At 37.0% G+C, this 17,211-nt stretch overlaps 1 protein-coding gene across 1 annotated transcript; it reads left to right on the top strand.

Moving 5' to 3' along the window:
• The first annotated feature begins 317 nt into the window (after positions 1-317).
• LOC131858516 (uncharacterized) lies at positions 318-2,096 on the top strand. Its single transcript, XM_059211770.1, has 4 exons — positions 318-458; positions 1,284-1,295; positions 1,695-1,728; positions 1,819-2,096. Exons 1-4 carry the CDS (start codon positions 318-320, stop codon positions 2,094-2,096), a joined length of 465 nt encoding a protein of 154 aa, XP_059067753.1.
• The last annotated feature ends 15,115 nt before the right edge of the window (positions 2,097-17,211 follow it).

Genomic DNA, 17,211 nt, shown 5'->3' with positions numbered 1-17,211 from the left:
ATATTGATACGATCATTTGGCGACCATATACAAGTTGTGAGGTATGGGCAGAGGACAGGATGGAGATTCTCTATGTATATATGTCCAGGTATCTGATAGGGTGGACACCCTTTGTTATTGAGAGGTTTTTGCATAGCCGGGTGTTGCAACAGTATGGTCGACAACAGGGGATTCCACAAGGAGCATGTTTTTATGCTCACCGTAGATAGGACATTCCAGAGTGGGGACCTACGATTTATAGCGCGGCGGCAGTTAAGGAGTTCTTCCACTTAGTCGGCCAGATATGGGACTATGCCCCTGAGATAGTGGATGCAGGGATGACTGATGAGTTTGCAGCACTCTTTGCAGCACGTGCAGTGGCCAAGATATCGGATCCGGTGGAGATGATTCCCACTTTTGATGATGATGAGGATGATCAGCCTGAGCGACTAGGGAGACGAGGAGAAGCGGGTGAGGAGGTAGATGAGGGAGGTGGTGATGGAGGAGGAGGTGATGGCGGAGATGGTGGAGGAGGTGGCTGAGGTCAGTGATGGGATAGGGGGAGATTGGATCGGGGGAGGAGAGGAGATAGGGGTTGAGATGGTGGAGATGGTGGAGATAGAGGGATACGGGTGGAGAGAGCAGTGTGGCGGGCTGTGGTGGATAGAGGGAGAGGAGGTTTGGCTATCAAAGCTAGTGAGGAGAGGGTTGGAGAGGTGATAGTGGTGGTGGGAGGGCATGATGATTTCAGATGACCGTCCTAGAGGAGGAGGTCAGATGTTTTACCTCCACCTGCACTGAGGACATGCAGATGTTAATATGGATTTTAATATTAAAGATCTTATCAGAAAGGACAAATTCATGGGGAAAGAGGGATTGCACGATTAATCATGAATTTTGTAATGAGTAATATTCAAATGTTTAGAAAGGTAATGATGACACGTCAGAATGGCAGAGTCTTAATCAAAAATATCATTTACCACACCTTGTGGGTATGCATTTTCAAAATTTTGAGTGTCACTAGGAAGAAAGCTTTGAAGTTGCAGAAGAGAAGAAACTGTAAATCGAATTCTATAATGGGGGGGATCTAAGAAGAGAGGAACCTGATAATATTTCGACATGGAAGGAGATGCCTAAGATTTGGGCTAAGCTGGAGAAATAATTTATGACGAATTTCATGGAAAGGCTGGTTGACTATGATAAAGGCAGAGTTAACCTAGCGGTCACGAAAATCACTGAAAATTGGATTAAAGAATCCTTCAAAATTCATGGTGTGAGGTTTAAGCTGGATGTGGATCTTATAGCAACAGTTACAGGTATGCCCCACTCTGGTCTTAACTTCTTTAGAGACCTGAAAGTGTCTAATAATGTTGTTAAACTTTTTCCAGGAAAAGAGGAGAGAACAAAAATAGGAAAATCTACGGGGGGGGGGGGGGGGGGTTTATGATGCTTCCAATATTAAGAAAATTTGGGGTTGTGTGCTCAATGCCATCATGGAATATATTATTGTGGAGGGTCATTTTCCCAGGGTCCACACATACCATTTTGTGCTTTTAAATCATTTTAGACATGAGAAGAGGATATCTCTGCCTTATTACCTCTTTAGGTCTTTGTCGTGGTCTCTGAATAAACATAGCAAGAATCCTGCCTCGCTTGTGATTCATAGCGGCCTTATTTTGCTCATTTATGAGCATTGCAAGATCCTGGCTATCCAGGAAAATAAGAGATTTTCGGCATCTCTGGGGAAAGGTAAGAGGAAGATGGAGGAAGGCAGGCCTAGCAAGGAAGAGGGTACATAGAGCAAAAAAGGTAAAAAAGCTACTTTGGAGAAAATTCAAGAGGATAAGGGTAATCAGAAGAACGCGGAGATTGAATCTGAGGACATTGGTAAAGATGGAAGTGATATGGAGACCGATGAGTCTGATGGAGAGGAGAGTTGGAAGGAAGAGGAAGTGGGAGAAGAGGAAGGAGGAGCTGAGGAAGTTTCCAATCAAAATAGTCCGACCCACAGTATGAGCATAGGAATTGTTAATAGTCAACCACTGGAAGAGAAGGACAATGTTAATGAGGAAAAGGAAATGGAAATTGAGCAGGAAAAGGACAAGGAAACTGAGTAGGAGAAGGACAAGAAGAATTTGAGCAGGTGTCAGGATAAAGATGGAGAGGGGATTATTCTAGACAAACTCAAAAACCAGTCTGAGGCTCGCATGGGTTTTGATAGGTGGGTTTACGAAGGAATCAAGAAGATGGAAAAAAATGAGAAACAAAAGGAAGAAAAAGGGAAGAAAGTCGAAATAAATCAGGAATAGTGGAAAAAAGGAATGAACGAAAAATTGGAGAAGCTGGAAGTTCATATTGGTAATCTTGAGGAAGGAAAAACAGCTATGAAAAACTTTCTGATGAGGATTCCGGACATCCTTACCTCTGTTACTAAGAATTTAGAGGATATTGCCAAGTTCCTTGAAGGTTCCAGCACCCCCAAACCTGTAGTGGATCTTGATATGGATGAGGATGCTATTGAGGGAGGAACAGTGGAAAGTGCTCCTGGTGGTGCGGCAAAAAGAACAAGGGCAAGCATGAAGAAAGTTGTTGCGGCCTCTTCCAAGGATATCCCTAAGCTTAGGGATAATATCAAAGATTTGCAAGGGATTAGCAAAAATTTGGCTAATGCCCTAAAAAACATGAAGTAATTTGTTTTCTATTTTGTTTATGTTTTAGATGGACTTGGCTGGTTTTGTTGGGTTTTTTTGTTGATTTATGCCCATGACTGTGTTGGTTTTTTGGCATTTTGTCTTTTCTTGTTGCTTAATGTTTTTATCTCTTAAGGATGTTATGTAAAGGGTTTCAGGATCCCTTCAAAACCTTCTTTTCCTGAAATAAAAAACTTTAATACATCATCACACCCTTATTTGGGCCCTTAATTTTAGGTGTAGCCTTTATCTTTTAATCATCTTGATTTATCATAGATCATATCCCATTTCAAATCTCAAGACACGTTTCCCTCACCTAAACATTATATATTTGCATACAAGTCTATTTCAGGCATTAGGATCGTAGTATCTTGCAGCCCTAAAAACTCAAGCTAAAATTGCCAGGAACGAGAAGTCCTAGGCATCCCTGCCCGATGCTTTTTTCCTTGAATTGTGCAAGGATAATAAGGTGGTCCTATCCTATTCAAATCTAGATCCATGCAAAAAAATGATATTTGTAAGTCATCCTAAAGGTGATTTTATCAAAATCCTTATATAATGCATCCCTCTCAATTCATTTCATTAGATCACATCATCATCACATTCTTTCATCCACAAGTTCCATTCCAAGAGCAACACTTCAAGAGTGGATTTGACTCAAAGAGAAATAAGCTACATCAAGTAATCTTTAATTATGAATTCACGATGGACTTTATGTTATTTACAATGTCATTGCATCAACACATGCATGACTTATCCTAAGGACATTGCCAGAGAAAATTTTAGTGGCGAATATTTTGTACCGAGCATTCAGAAAATGGCGAATTAGTTTGGCCCATCGAGGTGGCCGGATCGCCCCAACTTTATGAACGTTCGGTCAAATGCATTTCAATTCACCTTAATTTTCATTAATCATTTGTAACGATTCATCTATTTTTACCAATCGATGAAGCGATTTCACAATTATATATTTAATATTTTTGCTTGTATTTTGGGAAGTGTGCCTTAATGCAGTGATGTAATTAGCCAATAGCATTCGATGGTTCAATTTTCATGAGGACCCAATTAGCCTGACACTTTTGGAAGAGTGTCTTAATTCTCCCCCATATTCACCAATAACATTTATTGTTCAATGTTGTGGGAGGATTGATTTCGCCAATTATATTATACGTCCACCCTAATGGACGGTCCATAATTGATTAGTAAATTACAATGTATATGTTTTTTCGACGTTTCATTCACCCTATGTTTCCATAAGACGTGTTATTATTAAGTGGGATTCACCAAAAAAAATTAATACCATTTAAAATTCCCGCAATATTCACCAAATAGGGATTGGAATAAGATTGTATGAAAGATAAAATTTATTTTTACACAATTTGGTCGGTTCGGAGCTCTCAATTCGGTTCAATAGACAAGTTATAGAAAGACCAACCATTGTTGCATTGTCATGTACTAGTGCTCTATGCTACTCTCTGAGAACCTAAAGGTAAATGATCATTTCTTTGAAGTGTTGTAATTCTTTTCGTTTTGTTTTTAGGTCATTCTTATTGACTAGGGAGACCTCAAACATATTATGCAATTATTAGATTATTCTTATTTAGTAGGGAGACCTCAAACATATTATGCAATTTTTTAGATCATTGTTATTGAGTAGGGAGACCTCAGACATCTAGATTCTAGGCCCTAGGGGAAATGAATCTTATAGTCTATTATTGCTTCTTAAACAAGTAGATAGTTTTTTGCACCATTTATTTTGTCAGAGATGCCAAAAGGGAAGAAGGGTAAGACTCCTGAATTTGGTGAAGGCCAAGAGAGGTCAGCAAAAAGCAGAAGCTTAAATTTATTCTTTAGCAATGTTTGTGGTCAAAATGATGATCATGGAGGTACATCATCAGAACTACCACATTCACGACCTAGTCAAAATGATGATCATGGAGGTACATCATCACAACTACCACATTCACAACCTACATCGAATATTGAAGAAGGTGGCAAATGAAATATCTCAGTTGACAATGAATAAGAAAATCCGGTAGATACCCAAGGTAGTGGGAATGTGATAATCGACATGGTTGACAATACCGTAGGCATAGATGATGATGATGATGGACAAAAGGAGAAAAAAAATCCAAATCAAGAATGGTTCAGGAGTGGGATATGGCGAGGTATTTTCAAATTGATTGGGTGTCAAAGTATCAATTCATTGAACCAATAGAGAATCCAAACAAAGGTGACTCTCCATTAGAATGCACGTGTAAGATTTGCAGTTGGAAATATAAAAAGGAGAAGAGGTTGTAGTTGAAGCTTGACACCATTGAAAAGCATATCAACAAAGTTTACGAAAAGAAAATCGTAGATGGAATTGAAAAATCAGTGATAAGATGGAAAACAAAGGAGAAATGTCAACATGTTAAGTGTGCCTTAGAATATGATCTGCATTTGAAAAGATAGGCAGAGATCACTAAATCTAGAGGTTCTCTCAAAGTTATTTTTGGAAAGGCAATGACAGTAGCACAACTGGGAAAAAATGTTCAGTTAAGTGTTGTTTTCATATTTTGAACAGAGGGTTTCCTATGACAGACTACCTAGAAATTAGTACTTTATTAAACTTTTTGGGTGTTCCTAACTTTCCTAACAATCATTGGTCTGTAAACAATGGTTGGGAATGGGCAAGTTGTCTTGCTGAGGTCAAAAAACAAGATATAAAGGAAACAATTAGCGAGTCAAACTTTATTGCATTGTATTTGGATGAAGTTACGACAATAGATGATATGTCTTGGGTATGCATGCATGTTTATACCATAAAGAATCATGTCTGCCAACCTCATCTACTATGTGTTTCTAAATTGAAGGAGAGTGCGACAACGGAATCTCTATTTCAACTAGTTAAGAATTCTTTAATTGAATATGGAGGTACATGGACGACTTGATAATTGCAAAAAAGATGGTATGTGTAGGAGTGGATGGAGCTTCAGTAATCCAAGGTCACAAGAATGGTTTTTCTATAAAGCTACAAACTTTTTGTTCACCCTAAATGACTGTCATTCACTGCATGGCCCACATAATGAATCTAGCTTTTAAAATTGTGAGCAAGTATCTTGTAGTAACAAATGTTGAAGATTTAATCAGAGAGCTCTACTCATACTTTTTTAAATGTCCCAAATGGTTTTTGGAATTTCAAAATTTTGCTGATGGAATAACCAATGGGAACAAGGTTCTTAAGGATGTCAATACCAAATGGATCACCTTGCATGTTCCAGCACATCGACTTTATACAGAATATCAATCCTTAATTGGAGTAATGTACGAACATCACCACATATTAGACAAATCTGCTGACATGCTTCATAGGTTATGTGATATAGAGATAATCCTCACTTTAGCAGGTCTTCTCCCCATGCTAGAGGAAATGAACCATCTTGTGAAAAAAGCCCAAGAAAGAACTATGTATATTGCAAGATATTCTAAGCTACATAGATTGACATGCATGACCCTCGATAATCTCTATCAATCAGAACTAACATTTGTAGACGTAAAATTTGTTGGTTGGCAGACATTGACAGATTTGAACAATCCTAACAAAAATTTTTCAATTTAATGCAAGCGGGGAGTTATGTCTCAGTGTACGTGGATTTGAAATACCAATGCACCACCTTGACACGATCATGGAACTAGGAAAATGCTCTAAGAAGCAACAAGTAAGTGTCACAAGAGAATATTTTAGCAACATTGTTGATTCTGTGACTCATAGTCTAAAGAAAATAGCCTATTTTGTTTCCTCATAAATTAGAAAACGATTTTCTCCTGATGATTTACTTGAAGCCATGTCTTTTGCGTTTCCTCAATATTGGGAACTCAACAGTCCAGCTGATTTTTGTCATAGGATAATGTCTTTGATAAAGCATTTTTGAAAATCTATAGAAATCAATGGACAAACTATAGAAGAAATTTTAAATGAAACAATTCTTACAGAGAAATCATCCTGTTTTGCATTAACTATGAGGCATCAATTAGAAGAGTCGAAAAAGCGGAAAACCCCTTGGAAGAGAGATCAGTAACAAAGGTTTGGACAAAGATAAGTCAGAGCGCACAATTGGTTGATTCATTATCAGAGTTTGTCAAACATGTTGATTTATGTCAAAACATGATATTGGGTTCGATGGAGGATTAGAGAGTTTTCATTGCTTTGGGGTTCTTAAAATAAAAGATAAGGAACAAACTAGATAAGAATTTGGAAAATCGGTTGCGATTGTATACATTGAGGTATGATGTTCTAAGTTTTCCTTATGAAAGGGCACTAGGAATCTAGAAGTCCAAAACTGAAAGAATGAATGCCAGTGATACATGTACTACTAGTTTTGAGATGCGGTTAAGCGAAGGAATGCAGTGTGAAGAAAACATAGACAATATTAAAAGAAGCCCTCAACTTGATGATCAGGATGATAAGATGATTTGGCAAATATAAGAGATTTAGCACTAGCAATTGCTAGGTATTTATCAAACTTTTGGTTTTATATTGCATAATGTATTTCATATGTGACATTAAAAAATCCTAATTTTCAATGTCATTTAATATTGATATGCAATTGCATTTTTCAAATTTCTATTTTCAAGTTAATAAATTAACGTACTACTATTTTTTTAGTGTTCAAGAATAATTTTGCATTAGTAATTATTTATATGATAATTTTGATTCAACATTCAAGTATCAAAGAAGTGTAGTGTTGTGTTAGTAATTACATCATGATCATGGAGACTGTTAATTGCATTAGTATCGAAATTCATATGATTAATATTTGATATCGACCATAGCACGAGATGAATTTTCCCAATTGCAACTTACTACTTAGTACTTGATCTATACATTGAATCCCTTTGAATAGAGTACACTATTTTAATCTTCTACTTTAGAAGAAGCTGAAACCCATTCAAAATTTCAAAGTCAACAACACAGTGTAGACATTTGAACCAAAAAATCCTCAATTTCATTCATTCATATAATATTCTAGATAACAGCTGCGGACTTTTTTGTATATTATTCACTCTTGCTGAATTAGTATACGTGCTTCTATTGGACATTTGTAGTATATGGAATCACAAGTCAAGAGAAACAACATTAAAATCATTGAATTGGATTTCAAGGTGCTTTCATATATGCAGAGTTTATACATATGATCCCTTGCAAAATTTACTGTAAATAGGACCCATAAAGTCACAGTACTATACTGCAAAACTCCTAAATTCTATTGTAGTCCTCTATATTTCTATTTTTTTTTTGGAAGAAGCCCCCAAAATAAGGCCTTGAAAATCCTTTTACAAAACAAGGATGCAACAAATTTTGGGCCTATTACAATTTCAAAATGTAGGTAACCGATTGACAAGAAAAGACAAAAAAATTTAAGCTATCTGATAGGAACATCAACAAATGTTCCTTTGTATTCTTCTAAAGGCTGTAGATTGCTAGATAAAACTGAGATTACAAAAAAGAGCTGGAAACCGTGAAATCAAAATTTAAAATTTAAAATTTATAAAATGACAAGAAGAAGAAGAAGAAGAAGATGGGGTTAGAATTCCCCAAATCCATGTTCCTTGAGGTCTTGGATGACCTTGAGATGTTGTTGGTACTCTTCATCTACAATTTATGTCCTTTCTATCTCCATTCTGGTCATTCCACTGTGAAGTCTTGAGAGTGCATACATGTATGACCCTAGCTTTTTACTGACTAGTACGTCATTTGAAGTAATATCAGGAAACATCTGTCCTTGAAGTGTTCTGATGTCAGCTATCCATTTTGATTTAGACCTTAAGACCCTCTTTCCTTATGTCCTGCTTCTTTCTCTGTCAAATAAGGTGGGCATACAGCTGGTAACTAGGCAATGAAAGCCTATGAGTTAAATGTTGATTTCTTGTGTGTACAATTTGTGAATGGTGAAGAGTTGCTTTTTTACTTCAAACTTTGCCTTGAAGCTCTCCACCATAACATATAGGAAACCTGGAAGAGGCCTAAGCAATGAAATTTCCAATAATGCAATCATTTTTCTCATGTGTGATAATGAGCAAGCTAAAAATCATTGCCACCTCAAATGCTCATGAGAAAAGTTCAATAACTCTTTGTTTTCATCCCATGTTGCATCTGCATGCTCCAAAATTTCACTAATCTTTGACTATAACAATGATCCTACCATATTCATTCTCACTTTCCTCTCCGTCTACAAGGCATCCACCTTTAGGTTATCTCTGTCATTTATGAGATCAACAATTTCCAATCTAGCCTAAGCTAGATCATTCCTTAGTCCAACTGCTTCATCAAAAGTATGTTGGATCATGCCCGTAGGCTTGTAGGTAGGTCCTGCATATACTTGCATCTGTAAGGTTTGCAGTCTTTCTCTCACAAGTGAGAGATCCTCTAGTTTTTTAGCCAATTTGTGGGTGAATTTTGCCACATTCAAATTGATATTTGTTGCCTCTGTAATGGAAGTGTCAGCCACTCTCTTAGCTAAGAGACTTCCAAATAATTGATCAACTTGAGAACTCATACTTGGCTTCTTGGTAACTCTATGTAGACACCAAATCAACAATTGATCCATCTAATCATCAAACAGTACTCTTGGAAGTATCTTTTCTCTTTGTGCTGGACCCATAGAGTCCAAGTCTATGTCATGTATTTTTCTTAATTCATCAAAAACAATGGCAGAGGATATATCCCATCCTTCCAATAAGAGTATTCCACTCCTTTTTACAATTTCCCTCCCCATTTCTAGAGTCATCATAGAAAACTTTTCATTTGCTTCTTTTAGGATCTCATCTTTTAGTCTTGTCCTCTCTTCATATCTTACTTTATCAAAATTAATACCTCTAGTCCTTTCTACCTTATCTGTCAAATTCCTAATAAAAAATTGCTTAAATTCCCTTGTGTGGATGAAAGCATCATCACTCATAAATTGTTCACAAGCATTTAATCTAACATCATCAATTAAATCTCCTCCAAGCTTGAATGCATCTAAGGCCCATTCCCTCGGAGGCTCCTAAATGGTGACCCATGTTCTAGTGTCAAATTTGTGAGGGGGTAGAGACTCATCCCCTTGGAACTCAAAGCCTATATATGACTGAAATGGAATTTTCCTTCCTAGGGAGAGCATGTGCAATGTGGTAACAACCCTTGGGTTCTCTGGAACTTGATAAAGAGGACCACTAGAAGATGATGCAACCATGGGCCTTTTCTTGGCTTCTTCTGCAAGAAATCTCTTTGAAGGGGAAGGGTGTGATGACTGAGAGTTAGTAGCACTTGTGGGAGGAGGTTATTGAGGACTCAATGGAGGGGAGGCAGGACCAATGGGGGAACCAACTAATTGAGGGGATTTAGGTCTTTCTTCCTCCACCACTTGTACCAGAGGTATAACATCCAAATGGGGCCTCTCAGGAGGCAAAGGAATACTATCAACATCTAGGTACTTGTCAAAAATTGCTCTTATTCTGGCCTCCAGAATTTGTAATGATTCCCAATAAGTAGAGTATGAACAATCCTCTCTCCTTCTCCTGCTTTCCTCATACTGAATCTTATGCCACCTTTCCTTCCTTTTCAACACTTCCTCATAATCAGCTGCATTTCTTATGATGTCTTCATCATCTTTATCATCCAATTCATGCTCTTGTTTACTGGCCTTTCCAAGGCCCTTAATAAGCCAATCTAAATCATAGAACCTATATCTAACCCAAGGTAGCCTATACTTATTTAGCATAGATTCAAGGATGTCATAGGCCTTTCTATTCTGAAGTTTAATAAGGAAAACTCAATCTGTTGCACCTAGTGGGACTATGTTTGATGATCAAAAGAAAGAGCAATGAGAAAATAATCAAGCATTGAAAGCCATTATCAATTCTTTGTCTGATTCAGAGTATGTTGATGTCCATGGTCTGGAGACTGCTTATGAGGTGTGGAAGAAACTTGAGGAAATCTATAGCGATGATGAGCATGTGAGGATTGCCAAAGAAGAGAGTATGAGAGGTAAATTTGATGACATGCGGATGGCTGAAGGTGAGAATATACAATAGTATGGTCAGAGGATCAAAGGGATAGTTGGTGAGATCAAGAGTGTTGGTGGTAAAGTGGAGGATGCCATAGTGGTTAGTAAGGTGTTGATAACCCTTCTACTGGTCAATGCTAACTGAGTTGCATCCATTCAGGAGCTAAAGTCTATTGATAAAACTAAGCTAACTCTTGAATCCATCATTGGTAAGCTTACTGTATTTGAATTAAATGGCTATGATGGTAGTGTTTAGAAATCTAAATCTGCATTTAAAGCTTCAATTTCTAATCCTCCTATGAGGAAAAGAAAAGATGTTAGTCATAATTATGAGTTTAGATCCAGTAGAGAAGTTGATGATGAAGAAAGTTTGATTGAGCTTGAAGCATTGCTGGCTAAGCAGTTGCCCAGAGGTACCGGTAAGTACAGAGGCAAATTACCTTTGAAATGTTTTGCATGTAAAAAATTGGACACATTGCAACTAACTATCCTAATGGTGACAATGAACATAACCGTGAGAAGTACAAGAAGTACAAATGAAAAGGAAAAAGAGATTATCTCATTGCAATTGATGGTGGTATCATTGATGAGGAATCTGAGGGAGATGCTAATGAAGACATTGTCTTTGTAGCCATTAAAGAGGAGACATCTGATCAGAAGTCAATAGTATCTCACATAGATAATTTTGATGATTGGATCATAAATAGTAGTTGTTCACACCACATGACCGGTGACCGAAGTAAATTTATTACCTTGAAGGAATTTGATGGAGGAGTTGTGAGATTTGGAAATGACTCACCCTGCATGGTAAAAGGAAAGGGAACTATTTCTCTTAATGGAAAGAGCAGTGAAGATGATGTAGACTAGGTTGAAGGATTAAAGCACAATCTTTTAAGTGTAGCTCAACTCAATGATAGAGGTTATCCATTGGAATTTAAGAATGGAATGTGCAAAATCTATGAGAGAAAAGGTGAATTGATTGCAACCGACAAGTAGACAAAAGGTAACCTATTTCACCTGAATCCTAAAGTCAACAACTATTTAATTGCTAAAGTAGATGATAGTTGGCTTTGGCATCGAAGATTTTGTCATATAGATTTTGATAACTTTATTAAGATTAGTAAGTCCAAGTCGGTAAGAGGTTTTCCTCAATTGGACAAACCGGTGAATGCTATATGTAAGGAATTTCAGTTAGGAAAGATGACATCCTCAAATTTTAAGAGAAAATATTTTTCACTAGAACATTTGTTAGATTTGGTTCATACAAACCTCTATGGACCAATAAGGACTAAAAGTATTCAAGGTGATATATATTTTATGATCTTCACTGATGATTTCTCAAGAATGATGTGGGTCACATTCTTGAAGGATAAAACAAAAGCCTTTAGTAAGTTCAAGGCATTCAAGGCCTTATCTAAAAAGGAATGTGGTAAGAAGATAAAGTGTCTGAGGACTGATCAAGGAGGTGAATTTACTTCAAAGGAATTCACTAGATATTGTGAACACAATGGAATAAAGAGGCAGCTTTCTACACCCAAGACACCACAGCAGAATGGTATTGTAGAGAGGAAGAACCAGTTAGTTGTTGAAGCTAATAGAACGATACTTATACAAGGAGGAGTAGCAAAAACTTTCTGGAGAGAAGCTGTCAGCACAACTATCTACACTATGAATTGGATATTGGTAAAGAGAGGTAAGCATAAAACTCCTTATGAATATTGGTATAGTAGATCACCTAATGTCAGTTATTTTAAGATTTTTGGCAGTAAATGTTTTATCAAAAGAGGTGTCTGTGTCAGTAAGTTTGAGGCTAAAAGTGATGAAAGCATATTTCTTGTTTACTCCAACAAGAGTAAGGCATACAAATGTTACAACAATCAGACACAGAGAATCATTGAAAGTGTTGATGTTTGAGTGGATGATTTTCCTCAAGTTTCAAGAGAAAACAGTAATGAAAAGAAGGAAGGAGAACCTTGCATTTTGATTTTGGAACAAGAACCAATGAAACCAAAAGCTGATGAAGTGAATGTTGTAGTACTAGTTCAACCGAAACAGGTAGATTCAGAAGAAGATGATGAAAGTGAGGAAGAAGAAGCTAAAGATAATGATCATGTCATTCCAAGGTATGTGAAACTCAATCATAATCCTGGCCAGATTATTGGGGATAAAGATGCCAGAGTGTTAACCAAAAGAATAATTAGAGAGAATTTATGCATGATCTCCACTATTGATCCTAGAACTACTAAGGAAGCATTTGGAGATGATCACTAGATTAAAGCTATGGAGGAGGAGCTTGATAAGATTGAGAAGAAAAATACATGGACCCTAATACCCAGACCGGTGAATAAAAATTTGATAGGTACTAAATGGGTATTCAGGAATAAACTGAATGAAGATGGAGTAGTAGTCAGAAACAAATCCAGATTGGTATGCAAAAGTTATGCACAGGAAGAAGGATAAGACTATGGTGAGACATTTGCACCTGTTGCTATATTGGAAGGTGTTAGGACTCTACTTGCATTTGCAGCATATAAATGATTCAAAGTATATCAGATGGATGTGAAGTCAACATTTCTAAATGGGATACTGGAAGAAGAAGTATACATTGAGCAGCTAGATGGTTATGCTTTGACTGATGCAAAGGATATGGTGTGTAAACTGCACAAGGAACTATATCATTGTAAACTGTCTAAGGAGGATGAAGCCACATCTATTGATGAAAAAGAGTACAGGTCAATGATAGGTAAATTGCATTATGTTGTTCACAGTAGACTGGATGTTGCTCATGCAGCTGGTTCAATTGCCATATTCCAGAACAATCCAAAGGAGACACACTTTATAGAAACCAAAAGGATATTCAGATATTTGAAAGGTACTATTGACTATGGATTATGGTATACATATGCAGGTAACTTTGATTTGAAGGTTTATATAGATGCAAACTGGGCAGGTAATGTTGATGATAGGAAGAGAACAACCAGTGGTGCATTCTTTCTTAGAGGAAGACTTGTATCATGGAGCATCAAGAAGAAGAGTTGTATATCGCAGTCCACTATTAAAGCTAAATATGTTGCAGCATATATGAATCGTACCCAGGCAATTTGGATGAAACACATTCTGGAAGGATTCAAGATGAAGATTTTAGAACCGGTAAAGATTTTATGTGACAACACCAGTGAAATAAATATTTCAAAGAACCCGGTGTTGCATGCTAGAACCAAGTATATTAAGCTGAAATATCATTTCTTGAGAGAGAAAGTGCAGAGTAAAGATGTGTTATTGGAGCATGAAACTACTAAGGAGCACCTAGCAGATATCTTTACTAAACCTCTTCCTAAGACTACTTTTGAGTGTCTTTGAGGTCATCTAGGGGTTGTGCCCCTACATGAGGTCAATTGAGCAAGATGTGGAATACATTAGTCCCAGAGCTAATTGAAGAATCTTGAAGCAGGATTGGTGTAGAGTGGAGTTATTCCACAGGGGGAGCATCAAGTTGTAGATTGTTGATGCAGAACAGTGAAGTATGACACTATATATTTTACTTTAACTTTGGCATTGTTATCAAAGGGGGAGAAGAACTATATGATTATGGGGAGAAGAACCATATGATTGACTAAGAGAATATCTATAGCCGGATACCAATTGAAGACATGGAGACTCAATTGAAGGAGAGTACATGGTAAACTATAAACCAGGATTCCTATTCAGAATCATAATAATCAAGCGTATTAATACTTGTATTGCCATCAATGCTAAAGGGGGAGATTGTTGGCATGTGCATGAAGATTGCATTGATGAACTATTATGTTGTCATTGATGTCAATTATAATCGGTAATGATTTTGTAATAATGTTATTTTGCAACCAGTAAGTGAGCTTGTGATGGAAACCGGTATTACTAGAGAAGAAGTGAGATAAACCGGTAAACCCTACTTGTTGATATGCTAAACCCTAACTGATGGAGCTTGGTGAATCGATTGTATTGGTTTATGATCAAATGGTGAGCGGTAATGATTATGCCATTTATGCATATTGTATGTGAAGAGTTTCAAATGGTTTTTGGTGTGTAGAGATAAAGGTTTTTGTTGGCAATATGGATAAATTGATTATGTGTTGCATTGATGTTTTGTCATTGATGTCAACACTAACTGTTATGGCTGGTTACCAACAGACAGGTTTTGGTTACCGGTAGAAGAACTTGTGTTACCGCTAAGGGTTTAATGTTTTACAGGTAGATTTTTTTGACAAAATGCATAAGTGGTGTTGGTGCGCCTTCTAGATGGAATTCAAGATGCTAAAGGTGATCCTTGATCGTGCCTCGACTGATTGGAGGCATTGCTTTGGCATGGTGGACCCAAAATAAGTCGGGTGCCTATCTAGGTTATGGACCAGTATCATGTTAACGTGTTCTCTACACATTACCAAGATTCTCTACATGTTACCGAGATGATTTATGGATTGGTTATTGTTGTTTTGGTCTTAAGCCAACATGGCATATTATTGTAATATAGATATATGTAATGATCTTATTGTAATATCTTTTAAGTGGCTGAACTAATTGGTTTAGGCCTTAGGATTTGTATAAATGATGTAAGATCTCATTATAGATCATGGAATGGGAATAAATATGCATCATGGTTGTGGAATGTAATATCATATGCGAAGGAGATCTGGTCGATCTTAGGTGATCGAATTGGGTTTATGTAAGAGGTCAAAGACCTCCAATGTTGAGCTTAACCAGGACTGTAATCAGGCATGGTAGATGCTATCACTGAAATTTCATTATTCTGGATTGTTGTCCAATTATCTTGAGGTGGTTATAACCTCTCTTTAGTCAGTGAGACTCTTTTGTAATGAGCAGTACGCTCTAGGCAGTGTGCCTTCCTGCATGTGCAAGCCCCTTATTGTATCACATACTTTCTGCAAAAGTATCATCTGACTGTGGGTAGGCTTCCCACCATGGTTTTTCCCTTCACCAGGCTTTCCATGTACAAATCATGGTGTTATGTGGTATGGTTGCATTGTGTTAATTCTTTGTTTCATTCTTAAGTTTTATTGATTACCGGTATATGTTTATGCTATTCTGGTATTCAATGTTTATGTGCTCTGGTTAAAGGTTTTAAGTGGTTTGATTTATATATTATGATGATAATTGATTCACCCCCCCTCTCAGTTGTCCACCGGTTATCCTAACAATTGGTATCAAATATTTGGTCCTCTTTTGCAGAAGCTTAACCACTTGAGGTAGATCCTATGGCAACTAACACTTAAAATCCACCGGCGCCTATTTCCATAAGAGAAATCCCTAAGCTTGATGGAACAAATTATGGGATATGGAAACTCTGAATGGAGACTCATCTTAGATGTCTTGGAAAGGATATTTGGGAGATCACTAAGAAAGGATATACACCTTATGATCCGGCATCTAGAAATCCTGCTCTTGTAGACTTGGACAAGAATATTGAAAATGATTGCAGAGCTAAGGAAGCCCTCCTGTGTGCACTTACTGATCAACAAATCATGGGACTAATTGATAAATCATCGACAAAAGTTATGTGGGATAAATTGCAAATTCTAAATGAAGGTGACCCTATTGTCAAAATTGCTAACTTGATGGTTACCAGGTAAGACATGAGAACTTGAAGATGGAAGATAATGAAAGAATTTCTATGTTTATGGAAATAGTAAATGAGATTGTCACGGGAATTCAATATTGTGGAGGATCTCTGAGTGAAGATGAAATAGTTTCCAAAGTCTTGAGAGCCCTACCACCGGCTTACAAGATGAAAGCAACTACAATTAATGAATTGAGAATAATGGAAAACACTTCAGTTAACAGAGACATTTTGATTGGGAAATTATTTTCTTTTGAGCTTGAAGAATTTGGACCCTCTGGAGCTGCAAAATCTGAACCTACTTTTCATGCATCATCATCTACCGGCAAAAGTGATTGGAAATCCCTATATGCAAAAGAATTGGAAGACATGAGGAAAGAGGATGAAGAATTTGAGCAACTTGAAGCCTTATTTGCTAGAAGAGTACCTAAAGGACCAACAGGAAGTAAGTATGAAGGAAAAGAACCTTTTAAATGTTTTGCATGTAATAATATTGGTCATTTTGCATCTAGATGTCCTGAAAGGAATGAAAGATTTGAAGAAAGAGTTAAGAAATCATTTAAGCCTAATCAGAACAAATCTAGATTCAAGAAAAACAAACATTGCTACATAGCAGATGAGGAAGGAGTAAGTGATGACTCTAAGGATGAACTGACAGGAGACTCTGCTAGTGCATCCGACAATGGAAAGGAATGGGTGTTCTATGCTTTAAAGGAAGATGATCCAGAACTGACTCTTAAGAATGAAGAAAAGGCCCTGGCAGCAAAATTTGAAGACATGGATGAATGGGTAAATGATAGTGGATGCTCACATCATATGAATGGAGATAAAAAATTTTTTATGTCCCTACAAGAATACAATGGCGGCTAAGTCAGATTTAGGGATCTGACAAAGCATGTAT

Source organism: Cryptomeria japonica, chromosome 1 (genome assembly GCF_030272615.1).
Source record: "Cryptomeria japonica chromosome 1, Sugi_1.0, whole genome shotgun sequence".
In the NCBI taxonomy this organism is placed as follows: Eukaryota; Viridiplantae; Streptophyta; class Pinopsida; order Cupressales; family Cupressaceae; genus Cryptomeria; species Cryptomeria japonica.
This window is presented reverse-complemented; position numbering and strand designations above follow the sequence as displayed.

Excerpts from the sequence above, each read along its gene's own strand:
- LOC131858516 (XM_059211770.1), top strand. The coding sequence starts at position 318 with ATGACTGATGAGTTTGCAGCACTCTTTGCAGCACGTGCAGTGGCCAAG. Across the intron at positions 1,729-1,818 it reads TTCGGCATCTCTGGGGAAAG|AGGATAAGGGTAATCAGAAG; the intron begins GTAAGAGGAAGA and ends AGAAAATTCAAG.